The following is a 25,810-nucleotide window of genomic DNA, read 5'->3' on the forward strand; positions in this document are numbered from 1 at the left end:
ATAGCGTTTTTCTCTGGTTAACAATGTGCATATTTGTTGTAGTGTATTCTTCCACATGACCGACATGTGACTAAAATAACTTTTTAAAACATAGTTAGGTAAAAAGAATAAGAGCATGTAGAATGGAGAGAAGCTCTATTAGTCTTTCAAATATATTATTTTAATAAGCTTTTTGTAATTTTATTTTTTTATTTAAAACTTAAATTATAAATAAAACTCATAACTAATTATGATGGGATATGTATCATGTGAATCTCTCGCAAGGTTCTCAAAATTTCTTATTTGAGAAATTCATTTGATTCTTTTCCTTACTTTTTAATATTTTTTTTGTGTGGGTGAGAGACTGATTGATAGACTACCACTTTTTGTGGGTGAGAGACTGATTGATAGACTACCACTGCATATTATCACTACACATACTCTAATAAATTAACCTCAATAATACCTTTATAGAATTATGATACTTTATATTTTTGAAACATTTAATATTATTAGAAATTAATCCTCCAAAAGATATATTGGAACATAACTCTAGGTAAAAGTAAACGTCCTCTGCTAGCATCCAATATTAGCGTCTTATAAGGTTCAGATTTTTTTTAAAAATAAACGTCTTTTTTGTAGCATCCAATTTAAGCGTAAATTTATTTCCAGTTCAACGTACCCACTTGCTCGTGAGTGCGTATGTAGCTATCGACTGTATATCAGAATCTAATCCCCTAGCAAAGAAAAATGTGAATTAAAAAAAATAAGCAGACTAGTGGTGTTATGTGGAAGCAATATTTACTATCTATAGTTTTTTTATCATTTCAAAATTAGTGGTTGTTTTAGCCCTCAGTAGCATATATTTTTCATCGCCATATCGTTTTTTAGCATCTGAGTTACATTTTTTTTGTTTTTTTGTGTGTTTGTGTGATAATACAGAGTTTCTTTGGCATCAACAAAATCACAATTTAGAGTTAGAAACTAAACTACGAAACAATTGCAACTTGGCCTTCTGCCCCCACACATGATTTAATTATTGCACATAAGAAAACAAAGTATTTTTAAAAAGGAAAATTTCTTATTATTGTTCCCTTCACGGGATTGCATAAGATTTCTCAATCGCCCATTGGTTCGTCTTGTAATCCATTGGACAACAAAATGATATTTAACTATATGTTTATTCTGGTATTGAATCTATATATACACTATCGGTTACTTTTTGTCCGCGGGTTATGGGTAAATACTAAATACATGTTAAATAACTTAATAAGATTATACTTGCATAATCATCTTCTAATTAATTCATCGAAAAGTGCATATAAATAGTCTTTAAAAGAAGTATCAAGTTGGTAATTAATAATAGCACCTATACACTAGTTTTATTGACACATGCGATGCGGGTCTGCCTGGTTCACTTCGGAGCCTTCACACTTGCTCCTATATAAGCCCTAACTGTTGCTCACACTTAGTCTCATAGCTAATCACATCCTTTCCTCTAGTCACATTGTTATAGTTAACATTGATTAGGGCTTAGCATAGAGATTAATGGAATCCCACATATCTTTTTCCGCAGCTCTCTTCTTATCTTCTAATCTCATTCTTTTCGCATGTGTTAGTGGCTGTAACACTTGCTTGCCAACTAAGCCAATCCCAAACCCTAACCCAATCAGCAATCCAACAACGCATAGCTGCCCGAAAGATGCCCTAAAACTTGGTGTTTGCGCCAAAATACTAGATGGTGCAGTCGGAACTGTCATTGGAAACCCACCTGACACCCCTTGCTGCTCAGTACTTCAAGGGCTTGTCGATCTTGAAGCTGCCGTTTGTCTGTGTACCGCCATTAAAGCTAACATTCTCGGGATTAACATCGACATTCCCATCTCCTTGAGTTTGCTCATCAGCACTTGCGGCAAAAAGCTTCCCTCTGATTTTATTTGCGCCTGATAAGTTATAAAAGGACGGATCGATCGAGTAATTTTACCTTTGTCATGTGTGTGTCGTTTGGCTTCGGTTTGTTTGGTTGGTTCTCGCCTAACCGAATCCGCATGTATTTTTCTGGAAATTTCTTGGTTCCAGCTAGTTTGGTTGGTGTAAGTTTTTATCTGTTTGGATTTACGACTAAACACCGGTTCTATTTTGACAATATATATAATGATCGGATAAGTTAACAAAAATATGATATAATTAGAATCGGCCGTGCATATGTTAAAGGCATGCAACTATAGCTTTGATTCACACTCCAAGATAATTAAGATTTCGATTTATAAAATGGGATGAAAAATACTTTTCAATACATTACAATATGTGCACATATTGAAAGATCTCATGTTGATATATTTATCTGGCGTGAAATTATATACAATACTTAAAAGATTTAGGGAGATTCTCAAAAATAACATCAAAATAAGTTTTTTTTCTTATATTTAGTACAACATCTATAAAATTCTAAAAATAGTACTATATTTTAAAATTAATCTTTCAAAATTAAATTCTAAGTTCAAAATATTAAATCCTACCCCCTCAAAACTATATCCTAAATATGAAATTGAGAACTAAACCTATATAAAAAATATATATATAATTGTTAAATAGTGCTACTTTTGGAAATTTATGAAATATGTGCTATAATTGTCCATAAAACTTGTTTTAGTGCTATTTTAAGATATTTCTAAAAAAATTTATCATGTTAGTTTTGACTCAAAAAAAAAAAAAAAATCATGCTGGTCAAGAATCAAAGATCCTGAACCGACGAGCTTACATTTTTGGGCTGGTTATTACTGGTATTTGTAAAAGTTAGAATTAGTTTGAATTTTAGGGTATATATGTATCTAATTATCAGCACGAGAACCTTTTGGACAAGTGATTTAGGGCACTAAATCTGATTTATGCTGGTTTGTGTAGCCTGTAGGCCGGGGAGTTCCACCCCAAGTTCTTTTTATTTTGAGTGAGGTCAATGAATCAGTAGGGACCCTAACGAAACGAAAAGAGAAAATTAACGTTAAACCAAATAAGGACCAGACAAACTTTTTCTTTAAACACTCTTTAGAAGATTTTTTTTTTCGAGTCTTACAAATTCTATCGAGCTATAAAATTGTAATAAAATACTAAGACCATTTACAGTGGTGTTACTCATCCAGTTACTCACACAATTTTTTTTATTAAAAAATAATAAAATAATATAAAAGAGAGAGAGAAACAGGAAGAACGGTTCTCAAATTTCTTACAGAAGAAACGTTATTTAAAATAATCCTACACCTGTCAATTCTTTATTAGTTATTAAATAAAATATATATATATATATTTTTGTTTTGAGTAACTGGAAGAGTTGTCCTTGTAAATGCCCTAACATAGTAACATGGCAAGAAAAATAGGAAAATGGAACCCGTGACATNTAATCACATCATTTCCTCTAGTCACATTGTTGGTCAACATTGATTAGGGCTTAGCTTAGAGATCAATGGAATCCCACAGATCTTTTTCCGCAGCTCTCTTCTTATCTTTTAATCTCATGCTTTTCGCATATGTTAGTGGCTGTAACACTTGCTTGCCAACTAAGCCAATCCCAAACCCTAACCCAATCAGCAATCCAACAAAGCATAGCTGCCCAAAAGATGCCCTAAAACTTGGTGTTTGCGCTAAAATACTAGATGGTGCAGTCGGAACTGTAATCGGAAACCCACCTGACGCCCCTTGCTGCTCAGTACTTCAAGGGCTTGTCGATCTTGAAGCTGCCGTTTGTCTTTGTACCGCCATTAAAGCTAACATTCTCGGGATTAACATCGACATTCCCATCTCCTTGAGTTTGCTCATCAACACTTGCGGCAAAAAGCTTCCCTCTGATTTTATTTGCGCCTGATAAAGTTGTAAAAGGATGGATCGATCGAGTAATTTTATCTTTGTCATTTGTGTGTTGTTTGGCTTCTGTTTGTTTGGTTGGTTCGCGCCTAACCGAATCCGCATGTATTTTTCTGAAAATTTCTTAGTTCCTAGCTAGTTTGGTTGGTGTAATATTTTATCTGTTTGGGTTTACGACTAAAGACCGGTTCTATTTTGACAATTTAATGATCGGATAAATTAACAAAATATATGATATAATTAGAAATGCCCGTGCATATGTTAAACGCGTGCAACTATAGCTTTCTATCACAATCCAAGATAATTTGGATTTCTATTTATAAAATGAGATGAAAAATACTTCTTAATACATTTAGAAAATGTGCACATATTGGAAGATCTCATGTTGATATTTATCTGGCGTAAAGTATATACAAGAATTAAAAGATTTAATCATGTTGGTTTTGTCCCCAAAAAAGAAAAAAAAAAATCATGCTGGTCAAGAATCAAGATCCTGAACCGTTCTGATGAGCTTACATTTTTGGGCTGGTTATTACTGGTATTTGTAAAATTTAGAATTAGTTTGAATTTTAGGGTATGTATCTAATTATTATAGCACGAGAACCTTTTGGACAAGTGATTTAGGGCACTTATGCTGGTTTGTGTAGCCTGTAGGCCGGGGAGTTCCACTCCAAGTTCTTTTGATTTTGAGTGAGGTTAATGAATCAGTAGAGACCCTAACGATACGAAAAGAGAAAATTAACGTTAAACCAAATAAGGACCAGACAAACTTTTTCTTTAAACATTCTTAAAACTTCTATGGAGCTATAAAATTGTAATAACATACTAACATAGTAACATGGCAAGAAAATAGGAAAATGGAACCCGTGACATGGACCCATCTGCGCATGCCACCACCTAAAGAAGTAAAAAATAATTAAAGTGAACTGTACGTACGTGCATGGATATATAATAAGTCTAATTTTAAAAAGCTAAAATGATGACGACGATGATGCAAGTTGTAAAATCAGTTCAATTTTCAATTATTAATTAAACCAAAAAAAAAGTTGTTGATTCAATTAATTTTTATTTTGTATGTTCATATAAATCCAAGATCCAGGAAGTAGCTACGTATCGATCATGTAATAATTAGCCAAGTTGTGAATAGAACATTTTTTTAAACTGTATTTAAGGGAAAATGAAATTTAAAAAAATACATTAAGTGCATTGGATCCGTTTCCTTTGATCAAAACAAAGAAGTATATTATATATTATGTGCTGTATATCACTTCGCACATAATTTTTTTCACAAAGCAGAAGCTAGTATGATCCTCCACATGTAGCATTTTTTGAAGGAAACACCTAACAATCATCAGAAGACTCGAGTAGCATATATTTACTTTCGGCAGCTAAGCCAAATTTGGTAGACGGACCACATCGCCGGTCCGGGTCTCCGGGAGGTGGCCGACCTAGGCAAGTATCCGCATCACTAACACGTGAAAAAGAGACATGAAAATGTTTAAAACGTAAAACCACCATGGTTCAATCACCGTAAGAACTAGATAGATTTAGCCCATCTCAAATATTAAGCCCATTAAATAATGCTAACTGGGCCCATTAGTAAGAATTTGGTCCATTTTATTAAAATAAATTAAAACGTTCAGAAACTGCAAATCAAATCTAAGATGCGAAAACTCGATCGGTTTTTTACGTTGTAACATGATCAGATTAAGAAAATGCAGATCAAATCTAAGATGTGAAAACCCGATCGAGATGTTATGGTTTAAACATTAAAAGATTAAGAACCTGCAATAGAAAATCCTAAATATGAATTCCATCATTATTGTTTATAAAATACTAGTATATGTATTAATCAAGTTCATAATTCATTGACGACATTTATTTTCTTGAGCGTCACTGTGAAGCGGAAAATCCAATGTTTCAACGGCATTGAAATATTTATGTAGTTGTATATATAAACTTATTAATAATCTTGTAACGTTGAATATGTCGATGTAACGGGAGCTTCTAGCTAGCTAGTGTCCCTTGGGTAACTCATCGAAGCAGCAAATGGAGATGCGAGACGCGAAAACTTGGGTGTGACATTTTGACTCACAGTATTGATCTATTTCAACGCTATAATATGAATGAGAAACAGTTGCTGAATGTTTAGTGTTTGAATAATGTTTAAAGTTTGAATAATGTTTGAATAGTAATCTTATAGTATTATTTTTCTCGAGTTAAGAACTTATACCATCAGAGTGTCAGTTCATAAATTGATCTAATTGATTAATTTAAGATCTTTTTTTTTTTAATCATTTTTTTAATAAACTTTTTCCAATATATACCGGAATTACAAAGCTTCACAGCCCAAAAAGCCAACAAAGCCGCACAAGGTAAACAGAACTTACCTGTTAAAAAAGAAGAACAGGAAACGAAAAAGACAAAAGACATAAAGGAGGCCAAACCACTTACTGAAACAAAGAGAACCAAGTAGCAAGGAAGGAAACGGTAGTGGGCTTACTATAATCTTGGGCGCGAGAGAGAGGATCAAGGTGGGACCTAATAACAGTCTTTACGTCTTGAATTAGAGCTGATGGGTATCGAGCAGAATCAATATGAATCCTCACATTCCTTTCCTTCCAAATAATATAAATGGTGGCCTGGAAAGCGAGCTTCATAATGAAGGCAACATTCTTATCCCGAAGAGGAGAAGTCATCCATCTGAGCACATCTTGAAACACAATCGGAAAGGTCACATTCAATCTTGAAGTAAGACCATACCTAATGAGAGAAAGCGCAATCAAAGAAAAGATGTTGCAAAGATTCATCAAATCTGTTGCAGAGGAGGCAATTGGAGGGAACATGGAGACCACATCGGCGAAGTCTATCCCTCGTATGTAGTCTATGGCGCGCTGCAACCCAAGCAGTAAACGCATGTCGAGGAATCCTCCCTTTGAACTACACCGCATCATGCCAGTCTATGGATGGACCCGGAGGATTCAAAAAGTGCCAAGTATCTGCAGTTGGAAACTTACTCGAAGGAACAGTGATGCAATCCTAGAAATATCAACTCATCAAGAATTGGTTCAAGGAAAATCAAGGTCAAATTATAAAGAAGTTTCTAGAAGATAATCAATTCATGGCTACATCAAGAAAGTGTCTAGATACAAAGAACCAATCTCCATCAATGATGATTGATAAAATCTCTCAAATTTATTCTTGATTTATTTATGTAATTAATTTGATTTATTTTGTATTTATGTTATTGATTTGTAAATTGAGCATATATAAGCTCATGTTTTCCTTCATTGTAAAGATATATTTTTTTTTTGAAAAATAACAGAGAGAGTTTTCTTACTTTGAAGCGTAGGCAAGTTTTACTTGTCTTTTCTATTTTGTGTGATTCCTTTAGTAAACAAGTTGAATCTTTATCTTTGTGTGTGATTCACTTAGATATTGATTTGTGTTCTTATCACAAAGTCATTCCGCAACTTTGTGTGGCGAACTTCGATCCATCATTCATCTCCATCATATCCGAGTTAGTTAGAGAGGTCCTTTAGACCAGCTATCAACTCACCCCTATTTTGTCTCACATCAAACAGAGTTACCAATCTTCCAAAGGTAAGTATCCTCTTCCGCACCTGCGAGAATATCTTGAGGATTGGGCAGAATTGTTTAAACAATTGGATAATGGGGTTTCTACTCCGGGAAGCAGAAATCCACCATTCACCATCTCTTAATGCATCAACAACTACTGCATTCACTGGCAATCCCACAGTCCTAGGACCATTCTGTCCAGTTACTTCAATTAAGGGTCCCAGAGATGTCCAATTATCATTCCAAAAACTGCAAGTAACTCCTGAGCCAACCTCACACCCTATAAACGGTTTTGCAAGCGCTCTCAGCTTGCATAAACTCTTCCAGATCCAACTTCCTGAGGTATTAGGGTTGACATCCCAAAAGTTTGAGGACCCAATTAGGTGGCTCCGAACCCAAGTAACCCAGATTGATCCACCTGCTACAAAGATCATCCAAATAAGCTTTAAACCCAGAACCTTATTCCAAGGAATCATCCTCCTCATCCCTAATCCTCCAGACTCCTTAGGAGTACAAATAGACTCCCAACTTATCTTAGCCCCTCTTGCCGAATTAGGGGTACCTTTCCACAAGAACCCATTATACATCCTCTCTATTTCTTCCAGACAAGCATTAGGGAGGAGGAAGATAGAAGCCCAGAACGTGATGGTTGAGTAGATCCCAGGCCGAATCAATTGTAATCTGCCAGCATAGGAGAGATATTTCGTAGACCAAGACTTGAATCTACTTGATATCTTATCCAGCAACGGCTAACAGTCCTACTTCCGAAGCTTTTTTGAGGTTAGTGGAACACCAAGGTATCGAACTGGGAAAGACCCCTGCTTCAACCCTACTCTATCCGCCATTGCCCGAGTAGTTCCAAAGTCACCCCATCCAAAAACAAAGCCCTCGTTGCCTTGTTTACTCCGAGTCCTGAGGCTAGCTTAAACTCATCGAGGATTGACAAGATAGCCACAAGGGAACTACCAAGATCTTAATACAATACCCTTATATGATTTTATTTTATTAATTATTTACGAGCCTTTAATTAATTCAAGCAAAATTTATTTGGTTAATTATGTTCAACTCCAAGGTTATGTTTTTCAAAAAAAAAAAAAAAAAAATCCCAAGGTTATTCTTTTCTAATCAGATTATTATGTATACGCCTACAGTAACAGGTGTGTGCGTGTGCGCGCAAATACTATCTAGGAGTCCTGTAATATTTTTTGACTTTTGATCGATCACAAGACAAAACAATATGATCGATCAAACCTTGTGATATAAAATTATTTTGACGTCATCCTGTAATATGTTTGGAGTATGATTCTATCAGCAACAACTAATATTAATTTTTAAAGTATCCAAGACGTGCAAACTTCACTGCAAGGCTAACCACATGAAATCCAGCTATATATGAACGCATGGGTTATAGGTTCTCTTAATTTTTTACGTGGGCTCGGTTACATCAAACGCATAAAGTGTGAGTAACAAATTAAATACATCAATCTCAACATTTTTAAGTTACATATATACGAACAAGCAAACTTTGTTGCCCACCCATCAAACTAACATAAAAACAAAAAGAAAGTAGCTTAACATCTTGAAATTGATCGAACTAGTAGCTTCTTATCCACTAAACTGTGACACACTTTAGTTTAATAGTAATTCGTGCATTAACAAGGCTCCAGTAACGTAGTAGTGAAATGGTATAAGTTAATTGTATGCAAAGAAAGCATACATGGATCCTTCTGTCTAAATTATAAACCTTTCTGAATTTCAATTTTTAAAATAGTTGACATCGAAAGAAATAAACTTCTGTTATTAGATATCGTCTCTTTTTCAATACGTAATCATTAATGGTAATCGCGAAATCTATCTTTCTAGTGCAAATATATGTATTCTTATGGCAAATCCTTGAAAAATGATATAAGAATGAAAAAAAGAAGAAAAGCTATGCATATCCACAATACAAGCTTCGATCAAAAAAAAAAAAATCCACAATATAAAGCAATAATAACTTAATAAGTGTAGAAGAGGGTAAGATCCAACCTTTTAGGATAAAATAAGAAAAAATTCAAAAAATCTCATTTGACAGAATGTGTTGGCCACATAATAAGTTGTTTCCTGCCTGGTGATATCTGGACATTGATAGAGAATCTTCTATACCAGTTAAGGTGTTATTTGCTTACCATTTTTGTAAGCAACCCTTGAATTAAGCATTTAGTCTATAAATTAGATGATATAATTTATAAATATGCAAATGCAACGTACATCTTTAACATTAATAGGTCTTTTTGTACAATGTTTCAAATTCAAGATTACACATTTATCGTTTCAGAAAAGAAAAAAAACAATCATAATAATCATCAAGTAAAACAGATTATCTTTTAAAAGAAAAGTACAACACATTTATGTTTTACTTTTGGTTTGATTACTCTTCAAAAAAAATATAACAGATTTAGTATGTTCGCGCATTTATATGGACGGCAATATTAAAGAAAAAATAATGAAAATTTTATTTGACATCAATTAAAGATTGGGGCATTTTTTAACCGTCTTTTAACGTTAACAACTTACTTACCTTAATTCCTTATTACTATATATTAGCACACAACTAATAAAAATGGGGCGGCACTACTTTATCTTATACTAATAGATAGCAGATTCAAAATTACGATTTGGTGTACAGAATAATTACATCAGCTTCATCATATAGAATGGAATAAAAAAATCAAAATATTTCATTATTTATACGTTTTGGCAGCAATATTGTTTGTTATCTATTAGTAAGTCAACCATTCGGAGTAGCATTGCCCAAGTTTTTAATCAATGTATATCCTTTAATGTGACCTTGTCGACACTAAAGTAATAATTAACAATCATAAATTTAACATGCTCTTAAGCTTCTTCACAGAAAAACAAACTAAAACTACATGCTATTACGGTTACACTGCTATCTTACATTTTTTATGCCGAACAAAAAGAATAAAAATTGCTCGTATACATTTAAGCTGCTAAAATGGGAATCGAATTAGATAAACTGAAATGTTAGCTCTATATATGTTTCAAACACAAACGACGAACTTGTGTTTTCGTTTTTAGGAACTTGTGGACGTTTATACAAACGCCTCCTGATAAGTTGTCTTTGCTTAATTAAAATTAGGTATAATTAAAAATGTCTTTTGAGAACATCAAAAAGACCATATTTAGATGTCTGGTTCATTTCCAAAGATCACGACGTACTTAACAATATCATTTTTCTTTTGCAGTGATGTAAGGTATCTTTCACTTTCGGTTCCCCTCTTCGCACTATCTATCCGTAAATCCTTAATCTAAAAAAAATTCTTTAATCGTTTTAAAGCATACACTAACAATTAAGTATATGCACATTACCATATTTTTTAAGACTCGAGTTTTAATGATCATAACTTGTAACCTAATTGTTACAGTGTCATCACTTTAATTCAGTTCTGCATATTATATGTAATTGATATTTTTTAAAATCGACTTTTGGTCAGCATTTTGATACCTACAAGCATAATAAACTTGTTTCCTTGCAGAGATAACTGCTTCCTTATTATTTAAATTTTTGCATATCTCTAGTTCCAAATCTCAGTTCAACATCTTTCATAAAACTCTTGCTTCAACAGTCCTATCTATTATTAAGGATTTAGGTCACACATGTCTTTTAGCGTAAAATGAAAATTTTGCGTTTATACTGTAAATGTGTCATACAAAAACTGCATCAGACAGAAAAAAATATGTATCTTTAACATTTGATGACGAATTGTCGTTGCGGATTGTCTATTTTTTTTTCTCTAACCGATGAAAATAAGTTTATTAGTTTTGGAAATGTACCCAGGATCCGGTCATGATTCACTAAAAGCTTCCCAAGATATCACCTTTTTTTGATATATACATGTAGTTCTCATATACATATGTATCTATACACGAATTATATGCCCCTCGTAATAAAGCGTGATTACTTGGTTCTGTCCCTCTAAGTCAAAAACAATAATATAAATTATTTGGTTATTTAGGATTTGACTTTTTTTTATCAGGAGAGAGAGAGATGGGAAGCTTGTGCCGCCCATCGGTCATCTATTCAATAGTTATAACTTGTAACATTTATGTTTTTAGCTTTAAATATTTAATCCGATTTAGAGTTAGACGACACACCAAAATTATTAAAAATAGAGAATTTGTTAGAAATATCTTTTTTTAAAATATATTTTTTTAAAACATTTTCATTTATACCCTCTTTTGCACAATTATAACATATTAAATTAATTTTTAGAATTTTTTTTAGGTTTGAATTCTCTATTTTATATTTAGTATATAGTTTTGAGGGGTTAGAGTTTAGTATTTGGAGTTTAAAACTTAGAATTTAGTTATTTTATATTTAGAATAGATGTATTTTTGAAAATAGACAATATACAAGGATATTTTTTAAAAGTGAAAAAAATGAATATTTTTGAAAATCCCCGACTACGATTATATTAACCAAATGAGTTCCGTTTGAATATTGTTAAAACCGAAATTGAATCTCATATTATCCTTACACCAACTTGGTTAAAATCACTTTCACAACTACCCCTTGAAATTATTATGAATTTCGTTTGTACATGCAAGTGTGCACAATGATTCAATTGGGGAGGTTGTTGGTTCAAACTTTCAAATCATACTGTTTGGTTCCTATTTACTTAATTAGTGTTATTTTTTAATTTCACTCAAATTACAACTTCTCAAGGCTTGGTTAATGATATCTACATATGCGCGTATACGAGAAAGTGGGATGCATTAAACTAAAATCAAATTTGATGTCAGCAAATAAGAATTTGATAATCTGTTTCACCTTTTTGTGACAAGTGGACGTTTTCGTTACCATCCAAGTTAGCCATATATTTCTCCTAAACACATTGTTAATTAATTTCCTAATTAGTGACGAAATCAAGACGCCGTTACCGATAATTCTAACATAATCCCTGCATAATAAGAAGAAGAATACAATTTCGTAAAACATACTATATTTACAATATTATTTAACATTGTATTATTGAACAAGTTGTCATTCCTATGTTTGGTCAACCGTGGCCTTTGGGATACTCAGAAGGATTCCATACCCAATTATTTAATTCGATACTCTTCTTCTCCATGATTCAATCAATCCTTTTTTAAATGAATCTGTATTTTTTTTCTTCCTTCGTCACCTGCTGGAATATAAATAACATATAGTTAATAATAAATCATTAAGTTGTCAATAGACCCTACAGCTTAATTTAAATGTATCTACTAAGTTAACAAAATAGTGTCCTAACTCAAAACAAGTACCTTGGTTGATTTTACCTCAATGTTGCAGGTTCGAATCTTTGTGCAAAAGCAATGACAATAATAATAATGATGTAAATCATTTTGATTCAAATAAACAAGATTTTAATATAAAGATTGAAATACTGATTTCATTGATCTATATATATGTGATCATTTTGATGCATTTTCTTCCATAATTAGTCATAAGAGTGAAAAATGGGGGAAAAAAAAAACTCACCATTCATAGTTTCATACTGTACTTCTGTATACTGATTTTCAAGGTGATCGTAGAGTTAATAATACAGCTATTGAGACAATAACATGTAAATCGTTATGTCTAAATACTATTAATACATTGATGAGTTTTTTTTAAAAGTTATTTTCGGGACAAGTCAATTAAAGTTGAAGCAAAAGTAAAACTGTGGTTTCCTTTTCGTGCGAAGATCAATAATAGATTCATCCTGACCGAGTCAACGTTGAGGGGGAGAATCTCTCGCATGGCCCTACGAAATTGTCACGTGCCAAAAATCTGGGCCCTGAGATAATATACTACTTACCTAATAAGCAAAGCCAGCTCCGCCCAAAACATTTGATCCATCCATTTTCATCTTTGTTTTCCATTTTTGAATATATGGGGTTTATATTATAAAATTATATTAATATCTCTTTTTTTTTTCTTTTTCTAGACGATGCATTTATCAATTTAATTCAATATAGAAGATAACAAATGTGGGTTCACCACTCCTTCTCCTTTTCTTTTTGGATGGGACTCTCCTCATTGTTGTCCCCTTTTTCACTCCTCCGCAATCTTTGGATATGCACAAAAATAATCGATTCTTGGGGATATTAGCGTAGATATTATGAATATGAAACTAGCAACGAGAAAAAGTGTTCGTTATGGGGTTGAAACTTCATCGATCTGCATACCAATAAATTCAGAAAGAGATGGATCATGACATGACACAGAGTCTATATATATATATATACATATTTATGAATTTTAAAATTTACAATTTCTTCATATTCATGGGAACTATTGACTTGCTTTTTTTTTTTTGTGTGTGTGGATATTTTACATAGAACTTGGGACTTACAATAAAACTATGTAACATACTCTCTCTTGCAAATTGTTGGATGAGTTATCATTTTTATTATTTTGTTGGTTCTAAAAAATGAAAATGAGTTGTTCTCCGTTTCTTCATCTTCTTTATGTTCCTAGCCTCCTATTTGCAAAAGAGAGAAAGATAACCATTGAAAATGCAAGGCTTCTAATTATATATATATATAGAGTTCATGAAACTCCTGTGACAATACCCTTTATTTTATTTCATTTCATTGTAACGTTAAATAAATGAAAAGTAAGGTAATAATTATGTCCTAGCATGACTCATTTTTAGTGGCGTCTAAGAAGCATACATTTTGAGCCATTAAATCAAGCTAGACTTTCCCATTAACACAAAAGAAGAAAGTTGGTTCATTAATGTAATCATACTAAATCTCTAAACACAAATACCTAAATTGTTGACAGACAAAAGAAAAAACACAAATAGCTAGAATCACTTTTATTGACTTCTATTATACGTTTTGATTAGAATTTCATATAATATAATAGTTTCCTCCGATTATATGCAATACAACTATAATTTGATAATTACATGTGAAAAAATACATGAGTCTCAGTTTAGAATTAGTTGATTACAAAAAAAAAGGCCTTTCTAGCATAGAAAAAGATCATTATTAATGACGTTCTATAACAAGGAAATAACCGTGCGCCTACTACAAGCAAAGTTCGATAATGAACAAACGAAAAATGGAAGGATGAGAACGAAAACAAAAATAGATATGCGTTGACAATAATGCAAATGAAATGAACAATGATTAAAATGTGTCTCTAACACCGTAATCAAATATTTTGAATTATATTCCGTAGTTCAGACGTGGAAAAAAACAAATGATCTTCCATGGAAGTAAAATCATAATCGAACTACAATTATTTTTTACATATTTATTCCCCCTATTTTCAAGAAATTGAACAAAAGTAAAACAGGTGGTGGGTAAAATTGATGCACTTGATGCCATTGAGTCACTGACAAAATGACCTATGACTTTAACTTAAAGTTCAAACCCACAGTTCCAAAGGTAGAGGAAGTGGTAAGATTTAGCCTCTGGTCTCTCTCTCTCTCTCTCAATTTTCTCTTTCTACAAATCTATTAAATATTTTTATTAATTATTCTCTCCCCAATCAAACAACACTCATCAGAGTCACACATGTGTCACTTTTTTTCCTTCAATATTTTATTTATGTATAAAAATTAATAAAAAATTATCTCGGCAACTTTCCTAGTATAAATAGATGTATTAATGGACACATTTAATACCACAAAAGAAACCAAGACCAAGAGCTCCCAAACAAAACAGCCTTTTCCATAAGAACAAATCCCCCAAAAACTGCAAAAAACTCCTAAACCATCTTCAAGATATGTCTCTTCCTGATGCTAAATCTGATATCCTTCTTGATGCTTGGGACTTCCAAGGCCGCCCAGCCGATCGCTCAAAAACTGGCGGGTGGGCCAGCGCCGCCATGATTCTCTGTAAGTATATATAGAAAAATACACCAACAATATATATGCTGAAGACAACACTTAGAAATTTCTAATGGCCCATTTACTATAAGTTTCTTGTGGGCATCGTTTTATCTCCCATGTCTTCATCTAACTTGTTAATAAATAAAATTTGTGTGAAGGTATTGAGGCCGTGGAGAGGCTGACGACGTTAGGTATCGGAGTTAATCTGGTGACGTATTTGACGGGAACTATGCATTTAGGCAATGCAACGGCGGCCAACACCGTTACCAATTTCCTTGGAACTTCTTTCATGCTCTGTCTCCTCGGTGGCTTCATCGCAGATACCTTTCTCGGCAGGTTTGTATACAAATAAATATTTAACAAAATTTAAATCATTCAACTTATTTTTTTGAAGTTAACAAATTGAATTCATTATTTTGGTTTGTATAGGTACCTAACGATTGCTATATTCGCCGCAATCCAAGCCACGGTAAGGACCATAGAAGTCCCTTTTTTCTTACCAAAACTTGTAGCCAAGAAAATGAAATAAATTAAATAAAATTATTGACTAGCCTAATAAACAAATCGAAATAGGAAACAACATAAGTCGTTATTTTTGTTACAAAATTTCCGAAAAATTAATATTCATGTGTATGAACTATGATTATTATCAGGGTGTTTCGATCTTAACTCTATCAACAATCATACCGGGACTTCGACCACCAAGATGCAACCCAACGACATCGTCTCATTGCGAACAAGCAACTGGAATACAACTGACGGTCCTATACTTAGCCTTATACCTCACCGCCCTCGGAACGGGAGGTGTGAAGGCAAGCGTCTCGGGTTTCGGGTCGGACCAATTCGATGAGACCGAACCAAAAGAACGGTCACAAATGACATATTTCTTCAACCGTTTCTTCTTTTGTATCAACGTCGGCTCTCTTTTAGCCGTGACGGTCCTTGTCTACATACAAGACGATGTTGGGCGCAAATGGGGCTATGGCATTTGCGCGTTTGCGATCGTGCTTGCACTGAGCGTTTTCTTGGCCGGCACAAACCGCTACCGTTTTAAGAAGTTGGTCGGTAGCCCGATGACGCAGGTTGCTGCTGTTATCGTGGCGGCGTGGAGGAATAGGAAGCTCGAGCTGCCGGCGGATCCGTCATATCTCTACGATGTTGACGATATTATTGCGGCGGAAGGTGCGATGAAGGGTAAACAAAAGCTGCCTCACACCAAACAATATCGGTACGATTTCTTTAATTAACTCATCGTTTGTTTTCCAAAATATTTTAAAACGTTTTAGTGAAAAAAAAAAACAAATTCCCACGTACGATTCTCTTGATTCAAGATTAAAAAATTTGAAAATAATTTGAAGATTAAAATTTGTGACAATTTTTGTATTCCATTATAATGGTTAAATTCAAATAATTGAGGTATAGGTTCCCTTAATTGAATCTGATATTATCAATAGACTTGAAAAATGTGAAACTAAAAGTGGGGTTGTGGGTGAGAAATTACTCGAAAAGCTCGTGCTTTAATTATAGTGGGACCATAAGTATTTTTGATTATATGCCTACTTGGCATTAGAAATCGATTTTTTTTTTTTTGACAGCCATAAAAAACTAATTAGAAAAGCTTGATTTTTTTTGTTTGTTTTGTCTCTCGTTGTGGGTATCATTTTCATAATATTATCACTCGACCATACAGCGAAACTGGTCCTGGATACGAATTATACAGCTAATCAATTGCAACATTTTTAGATATATTTTTTTTTGGGTTCAAAGGTCCTACTTTGTCATTTATATAGTAGATTTTTTTCCTTAGGAGTGTGTATGTTCGTTAGATAACACGTCAAGTTCGGTTGATATCATAGGTAGGAAAAGAAAAGAAGTCTCTATAATATAATAGATTTAGATAAACAAATGAATATATCCAAGTGGTTTAAAAAAAAATAACTGGGGTAAAATTCTCCAACTTTACCTTTTTAGTTTTTTTCTCTATACAATTTACATAGATTTTTTTTTTTGTTTTTTAATATAGAAAATTTCACACCCTATCGTGATTAGTTTTGGTTTTCACAAAAAGCGTAGCTCCATAATCGTGGCAAATTAAATACATCAATTTGTTATATTTTTCATAATATTAGTATTATTTTTACTATCATCAACTGATTTTGTTCTCTTATAATTTAAAAATTATTACATCACTGACACAAATATATATAATATTAGTATTACGAGTCACCTGACTCGTAAGTACAGCATCTCTTTTTTATGCAAACCTTAAGTACAGTATCTTTTATCCATCAATCCCTATGCATGCCTACAAAGAAACAGAAGAATCCAAAAGGAATCATATTGTTTTTTTATTCCAGACAGTTTATTAAAAATCTCTTTGGCATCTCTAGATATTTGAATTTCTTCCTTTTTTTTTTTTTTTTTTTTTTTTTGGAAAACAAAATGAATAAAGAAGAAGAGACGAGAAGTTAGGGGAGACAGTTGTTTTGTCTTGTAGTGAAACGTTCACGTTGAGTGTCGTAAGACCTCCGCTACTTTACACCTTCACCGGGACAGACCCAATTAGTTAGGCATATAACATCAGTAACATTAACACTAGCGTCACGTGCTTTGCGTGCTAAGTGCTTCATTTATCTTTTGTTTTGAGTCTTTTTAAAATAATATACTAGAATTTATTCCACGCGTGAAGCTATATTTTTTTAGTAAAAAAAAATGTAATTTGATTAGTAGATTAATTATATGACTAATGTTTTGCATATTTTAAATATATGTCCCTTATTATTTATACATTAGTTAATTTATAATTTCTGTGTTTGAGTTTTCCCGGTATACCCAGAGATAATTGTTTACATAATCGTAATTTAATTGGATAAGACTAATATTCTAATATTGATGTTATTAACAAAATAATAAATGAAAATTTAACCCATGTTCTAGCATTTGATTACTAATATTTTAAATTTATACTAATGTTACTATAGCCCGTTTTGAAATATAACCCTATTTGTGAGATTTTTAACTTTTATAAGTCTAGACTTTCATAATATTTTAATTTTTATTAAGTTTAAACATAGAAATAATAATATTTAATTTTTAAAAAACGGTGTTAAAATATAAAAAAGGTAAACTAAGTGAAAGATACAAAATATTATATAGAATTGTGATAAAATAATATTACTGTAAAAATGATATAACTGTTAATTTTTTTCTTGAAAAGAACATTATACCGATGGGTTTCATAGAACTCAGTTTTAGATAATTCTTTTAAGGCACATGACTTCCAATTAACCAATCTAATTTTTGTTTGACTCAAACTTTGAATCCAATCTGATATTGATGGTGCAATATCGTAATTGTAACTATTTTTTATTAAAAAAAAGAGGACATTTAAATATAAAAAAGAGGACAATAAAAAAAGGAAATATTTAGGAAATTTTATTTAATAATTTTGGTAGAACTAATTAGTTTCTATAAAAACATTTCGAATTTATGTATAACAATTAAACCGAAATATAAATGGCATATGCTCTTCTAACAATTAAACCAAATTTATGTATAACAATTAGCTTCTATTAAAAAGAATTAACTAAATATTAAATGTTAATGGTATGCTTGTAAATAGGTTCCAATTTTAAGATTGATTTGCTAAATGCCTCCAAAAATGTATATAGATCAGCTGAAAAAACATTAGAGAAAACNTCCCTTATTATTTATACATTAGTTAATTTATAATTTCTGTGTTTGAGTTTTCCCGGTATACCCAGAGATAATTGTTTACATAATCGTAATTTAATTGGATAAGACTAATATTCTAATATTGATGTTATTAACAAAATAATAAATGAAAATTTAACCCATGTTCTAGCATTTGATTACTAATATTTTAAATTTATACTAATGTTACTATAGCCCGTTTTGAAATATAACCCTATTTGTGAGATTTTTAACTTTTATAAGTCTAGACTTTCATAATATTTTAATTTTTATTAAGTTTAAACATAGAAATAATAATATTTAATTTTTAAAAAACGGTGTTAAAATATAAAAAAGGTAAACTAAGTGAAAGATACAAAATATTATATAGAATTGTGATAAAATAATATTACTGTAAAAATGATATAACTGTTAATTTTTTTCTTGAAAAGAACATTATACCGATGGGTTTCATAGAACTCAGTTTTAGATAATTCTTTTAAGGCACATGACTTCCAATTAACCAATCTAATTTTTGTTTGACTCAAACTTTGAATCCAATCTGATATTGATGGTGCAATATCGTAATTGTAACTATTTTTTATTAAAAAAAAGAGGACATTTAAATATAAAAAAGAGGACAATAAAAAAAGGAAATATTTAGGAAATTTTATTTAATAATTTTGGTAGAACTAATTAGTTTCTATAAAAACATTTCGAATTTATGTATAACAATTAAACCGAAATATAAATGGCATATGCTCTTCTAACAATTAAACCAAATTTATGTATAACAATTAGCTTCTATTAAAAAGAATTAACTAAATATTAAATGTTAATGGTATGCTTGTAAATAGGTTCCAATTTTAAGATTGATTTGCTAAATGCCTCCAAAAATGTATATAGATCAGCTGAAAAAACATTAGAGAAAACTTTTACCTTTTTCCTTATTTTCCAGTTCTTAACATTTTTTTTCTGGACTATTCTAAAAAACAATTACGTATGTGCATATTTATATTTCTTGCTATGGGTGTACGTCATCTTGAAAAGATTCCACGTAACTATCTCTGACTCCACAACATGTTGTTGATTCAATGCTTAGGCTATATTCCAAAAAGGTGTATTATTGGTAAATAATAATCTATGAAATTTCAATAATTAGGGGCATTTCACATACGTAACTATTGCACAATAACAAGCCAACGCTTACTACTACGAAACACATAAAAGATCTTTTAATGCAAAGTTAAGGATATATATATAATCATACAATAGTTTTTTTTTTTTTTTTAAATCATACAATAGTTATGTTCTAATTATTCCTTATATCGTTTTTGATGCCACAGTGCATTGGACAAGGCAGCAATAAGGGACCAGGAAGCGGCAGTGACCTCGAACGTATTCAACAAATGGACACTCTCAACATTAACAGATGTTGAGGAAGTGAAACAAATCGTGCGGATGTTACCAATTTGGCTAACATGCATCCTCTTCTGGACCGTTCACGCACAGTTGACGACATTATCAGTCGCACAATCTGAGACGATGGACCGTCACATGGGGAGCTTCGAGATCCCTCCAGCTGCGATGGCAGCCTTCTACGTCGGAGGCCTCCTTCTAACCACCGCCATCTATGATCGTGTCGCCATTCGCCTTTGCAAAAAGCTATTCAACTACCCCCACGGTCTGAGACCGCTTCAACGAATCGGTTTGGGGCTTTTACTCGCATCTATGGCTATGGCTGTGGCTGCTTTGGTAGAGATCAAACGTCTTAGAACCGCACATGCCCATGGTCCAACGGTCAAAACGCTTCCTCTAGGGTTTTATCTACTCATCCCACAATATCTTATTGTTGGTATCGGCGAGGCGTTGATCTACACGGGACAATTAGATTTCTTCTTGAGAGAGTGCCCTAAAGGCATGAAAGGGATGAGCACTGGTCTATTGTTAAGCACATTGGCATTAGGGTTTTTCTTTAGCTCGGTTTTGGTGACCATCGTTGAGAAATTCACCGGGAAAGCTCATCCGTGGATTGCTGATGATCTCAACAAGGGTCGTCTTTACAATTTCTACTGGCTTGTGGCCGTACTTGTTGCCATAAACTTCCTAATTTTCCTCGTTTTCTCTAAGTGGTACGTTTACAAGGAAAAACGACTAGCTGAGGCCGGGATTGAGATGGATGATGAGCCGAGTATTCCCATGGGTCATTGATGATGATGAACATTGTGCATGTCTATGTTGATATGTTTGAATTTGATTTTGAATTTTGTGGTATATTTTATGATGATTTTTCTTAATTACCTCTTGTTTCCGAGTCGACAAATAATGGACCGACCGATAAGGGATAAAAGTTAAAAGTTTTCCCAGGGTTCTGTATAAAAGCAGAAATTGTAAAATTTCCAAAGATTTGACGCAATTAACGTCTTCTGTTTTAATTTTTCATTTATTTTTCAGTATGTCAAAAAACTTAAAAACTTCGCGTTTTCTTCAGCGTTAATACTTGAGGTTTTGATGTAATTAACGTTTTTCACTTATTTAAATTGTATGTGTTTAAAAAGGTGTGATTATTTACACCAGCACTAGTTAACTAGTGGACTATTACACCTTTCTTTTAATCTTTGGTTAACCACAAAAAAAAAAAGTGTCACTGAATTCATTACCGAGCACTGGGAATTTACTGGATACAATGTCTCTCTCTCGATGATTACTGGTCAAGTGATTGATTTGAATTATTAGGGAGCTGCATGATTAAGTCCAATACGACAATGACCAGACTTTTTTTTTTTTTTGGTCAGCAGACCAGACTTATTATGATCTCTTTATCTTACACTCGTTACTTGTATTATATTTCAACTAGGCAGTTTATAGGATAAAGAATCATCCGTGTCCAATATATATGGGTGTGTGTGTGTTTGAAACTAGACAAATAATTATCCGTTATAATTCATGAATTATTGTAGATCGAAATCAAGTGGTTCGATTTCTGGATAAAGATCAACTCCTCATGCATTTGTTCCAAAATTATAGTAGATGTGCTGAATTTAAGGGAGCTTAATTTTGTTTGCACTTCTTCATTATGTTTACGATATTAAATAGTAAGGAATGTTCTGTGCACGTTTCTTTGTCTAATTGTTGTCTCCTGATGCTTATCTAGTTTTCAGATACAAAATAATAGTTTCTCAAATATCCCCAAAACCAATCAAGTAGATTTAAAATCTGAGTTTGGAGGACATATATATATGTGATCACTTTGGCATGGATACTACAGAGCGATTATCTTGAGTCTTGAGAAGTGGTATAATTAATTCAATTAGTTTTTCATTTATTTAGGTTAATGTTTCATTTAATGTAGTTTACTAAGTTAAGAACAGGAGATGTTTTTTTGGTAGTCATACATATTTTAATAATATGACTGGCCCTAATACATTAAATGCCAATAATATAAAATACTTTTTCTGTTTCATAAAAATTGATGTTTAGAAATTTTTATACATTTTTTAAAAAAACAATAATTACTGAATTTAAATATTTTTTTTCTTTGACTAAAGAAATATTATTTAATTTTAAACTAATAACAGTTCAAAAATTTAAATATTTTCAGTGATTATTTCTAGAAATTTACAAAACATTAATTTTTTTGGGATAAAAAAATAATATCCTAAAACATCCATTATGAGAGAGAGGTAGTATAAATTTGCATAAATTCCGCTACATGTTTCACAAAAGGAAAATATCTTGACAAGTGGTAACATATGAATATGATTTACTGTAATGATTGGTGTAACAACAATAATGATGAAGTGAGACTTTTTTTGGATCGGGATACTACGTGAGCCAATCACAACGAGTAATTATGAACTTTTGGTTTAAAGGATACTAGTATTCTTTAGTTTAATGTGTATTTGACTTTGAAAAGAGACGAGAGGAGAAAGGGGGGGACTGGGGAGAATTACTTTTTTCCCAGTCATTGGTTTGTCTTTTCTCTTTTTGTCTACTTGTCACAAAATACCACAACTGCTTTACAATCAGATCGAACCATCATAGATTCATATGGGGTCACTGGTGACATTGACGATTCAGCACCCCCTATAAAACTGTGGGTAAAAATAAGCGTTTGTTTATTGAATATATTTTTAACATATCTATGTATATATTTGACTACTTGGTATTCTATTATCAATGTTTTAACTAATGTGATAAATCATAATATGCAATTTTAAAACAATCACACTTTCATATGGGGGGAAGCAAAAAATTACTTGATATATTATTTTCATTAGATATTTAACATTAAAAAAAAAATTCAAACAAAATCACGCATTTTTACTTTTGTAACAGCTCAATGACAAATCGACAAGAAAATCTTCGAATGTTCCGATTTTCTGAAAGTTAATTATTTCTTACTCATCACTCAAATATTCTAAGTTTTTTCGGTTAAAAATGAAATGGTTTTTCTTTGAAAGCCGGATTTTTTTTTTAATTTTCAAATGCAAAGGAATTTTTGGTATTTAGTGGACATATTTATCGCAGTATTTGATGAGACTAATCTAGTATATTTTCCACAATTTTTTTTCTATTATCCATGTCAGTGTTATCAATGTAATCATTAGACTTGCATCTTTTATACATTGGTAACTTCTATCCACATTCACTTGATTAGAAGAAATCTTCCTATTATTAAAAGAGGAGTACGTTTTTTAACATGTCTAAAATTATTCAAGTATTTACACAAATTGCCACTCAATCTTACAAAAAGGAAAACATTTCTGGAAATTGAGAAGGGTACAATCGTCAGGAAAAATGGAAATTTGATTACCCGACCAGTTTCGTAGAAGAAGACCCGTGTGTTTGACCGAATCCGTTTTAAAAACACGCGGATCCTGTAACTTTTATTTTTCTTTCTAAATAATAAATTTAATTTGACCTTCTTTTCTATCCCCTGTCAATCGTCGCCGTCCAGAAGAAGAAGAAGAAGATGTCTTTCATGGTCAATCGACTAAGCTTGGGCTCTGAAGCTGATGAGTAGAAATTGGATTTGGATTTCAAGGAAGAGAAGTTGGCTTCTGGAGATCATGTAACTTGGTGTGTGAATGTGTTGTGTATATGACTGCAGTTTTAGAATGATGCAAATAAGGATTATGTAAGTAAAAATGAGAACCGGTCCAACAATTAGACCTGCAGAAGAAACAATACAATGTTGAAACCAAGATCCAAGTGTTGTACGATGTTGGAATCAAGTCAGAAATTACTTGGTTTCCCGGTGGTCGTGCTCCTTTCTGTCGTTGTAAAACGACCAATTGCATTGTTTGATGTTTAGCTTAGAGGCTCTATGGTTTTATTTGTGTTTTTTTTTACATATGAAATAGGTTATTGGCTTTGGGGAATACGTCAAACAAGTCTATGTCTCTTACGAGAAACATAAATATGAAACCATGGTACATTAATCCATATCCTAATCGACTAAAAATCTAAACTTGAGTGTATAAAATGTAATCAGATTTATGGGTGTTTGCATTTTTGCAGCAAAATTCACAGAGAAGAGCGGAGATGACTTGAGAAAAAGCAGCAAACTAAACAGGAGATGGAGAGAATACAGTCTTTGTGGTTTGGATGTGCATTAAATTAATGGATTTTCAGTCTCTTTAGTTTTCTCTGTCTCTCTCTCTTTTTGCTTTGCAGATGGAGTGTGAACCATTATTCTTTATTCGGGACTTTGAATCAAATCCTGACATGGATTAGAAGCCACCAATATCGCTATGTGAGTGCCTTGAGAAGGTAAAATCTTTTATTGTGGTTCCTTTGATGATGACTCTATTTTCTCTCTTTGTTGATCACTTATGAAGCAATTTGAAAGAGATTGTTAATCACCACAGTTGTCATGATGAATAAATCCTAAGAAACTGAATGAGAATAGAATTGTTACAACAATTTCTTGAAGATACATTATTAATGTTATAGACCCAAAGACTAAATAAGATTCTCCAACTCTTGAGACAGGTTCGAGTCTATGGATTATCACTTATACATAAATTTTGTGTTTGTGTAGATGAGTGTGTTGACAGATTATCACTCTTAGTACTACTTGCTAGGTTCTTATTAATCAAGGTACCTTTTTCCCCTTTTTATCTCTTTTGTCATTATTTTGAATTTGATACCTAATTTGGATTTAATATTACTTGCTAGGATTCATGTGCTATACTGGCTAGGATGAGAGACGAAGAAGCTCTCTACAACGCACTGTCACTTCAGTATAATCAAACTTTTTAGCTACATTTTTTTGTTGGTAGTTGTATCAAAACATTAAACATCTATATTAAGTGTAATCTTAATTTACAAAATCATAAGTTTATATATCTTTAAAACGCTTTCTCAAATTGTTGTATTCTAATCACATTTTCAATATATGAGTAATAAATATTTAATACACAAAAAATTCACAAAACAATAGAAAATGAAATTATCTAACATATAATATATATGAAATATAAAATCATACCAAAAATGAAAGCAAATCAGGTCAGAATATTCATATAAAAATATATATATATATATATAAATTTTATAAACTAAATAAAATACTTATCTATTATATTATATTAATAAAGCGGATATGTTAGGTCGTATAATTCGGCGGTAATAGATCAAATAACAAAACCGATAATAAAAAATCATTACACGATAATGGACTTTAAAGTCATTGTTACCCTTATTTTTGAAACGCGTCAAATACGAATAACCAGTATTTGATGTAAACTACTACATCTACAAATCATCTTACTATATCAATCTAAATTAACACATTTATTTTCCAGTGCACCGCGGGTTAA

The 25,810-nt window shown here is 32.1% G+C and overlaps 3 protein-coding genes across 3 annotated transcripts; all 3 read left to right on the plus strand.

The window, feature by feature from the left end:
- LOC104770954 (14 kDa proline-rich protein DC2.15-like) lies at positions 1,350-2,125 on the plus strand. The gene has a single exon (XM_010495432.2). The coding sequence runs from the start codon at positions 1,528-1,530 to the stop codon at positions 1,924-1,926; it is 399 nt and encodes a 132-aa protein (XP_010493734.1). The 5' UTR covers positions 1,350-1,527; the 3' UTR covers positions 1,927-2,125.
- Positions 3,382-4,044, plus strand: LOC104770964 (14 kDa proline-rich protein DC2.15-like). The gene has a single exon (XM_010495441.1). The coding sequence runs from the start codon at positions 3,440-3,442 to the stop codon at positions 3,836-3,838; it is 399 nt and encodes a 132-aa protein (XP_010493743.1). The 5' UTR covers positions 3,382-3,439; the 3' UTR covers positions 3,839-4,044.
- LOC104770975 (protein NRT1/ PTR FAMILY 6.3-like) lies at positions 15,088-21,420 on the plus strand. Its single transcript, XM_010495450.1, has 5 exons — positions 15,088-15,296; positions 15,449-15,626; positions 15,720-15,759; positions 15,944-16,518; positions 20,330-21,420. The coding sequence occupies exons 1-5, from the start codon at positions 15,185-15,187 to the stop codon at positions 21,192-21,194; spliced, it is 1,770 nt and encodes a 589-aa protein (XP_010493752.1). The 5' UTR covers positions 15,088-15,184; the 3' UTR covers positions 21,195-21,420.

This window comes from Camelina sativa, chromosome 3 (genome assembly GCF_000633955.1).
Source record: "Camelina sativa cultivar DH55 chromosome 3, Cs, whole genome shotgun sequence".
Classification (NCBI taxonomy): Eukaryota; Viridiplantae; Streptophyta; class Magnoliopsida; order Brassicales; family Brassicaceae; genus Camelina; species Camelina sativa.

Excerpts from the sequence above, each read along its gene's own strand:
- LOC104770964 (XM_010495441.1), top strand. The coding sequence starts at position 3,440 with ATGGAATCCCACAGATCTTTTTCCGCAGCTCTCTTCTTATCTTTTAAT.
- LOC104770954 (XM_010495432.2), top strand. The coding sequence starts at position 1,528 with ATGGAATCCCACATATCTTTTTCCGCAGCTCTCTTCTTATCTTCTAAT.
- LOC104770975 (XM_010495450.1), top strand. The coding sequence starts at position 15,185 with ATGTCTCTTCCTGATGCTAAATCTGATATCCTTCTTGATGCTTGGGAC. Across the intron at positions 15,297-15,448 it reads CAGCGCCGCCATGATTCTCT|GTATTGAGGCCGTGGAGAGG; the intron begins GTAAGTATATAT and ends ATTTGTGTGAAG. Across the intron at positions 15,627-15,719 it reads GCAGATACCTTTCTCGGCAG|GTACCTAACGATTGCTATAT; the intron begins GTTTGTATACAA and ends TGGTTTGTATAG.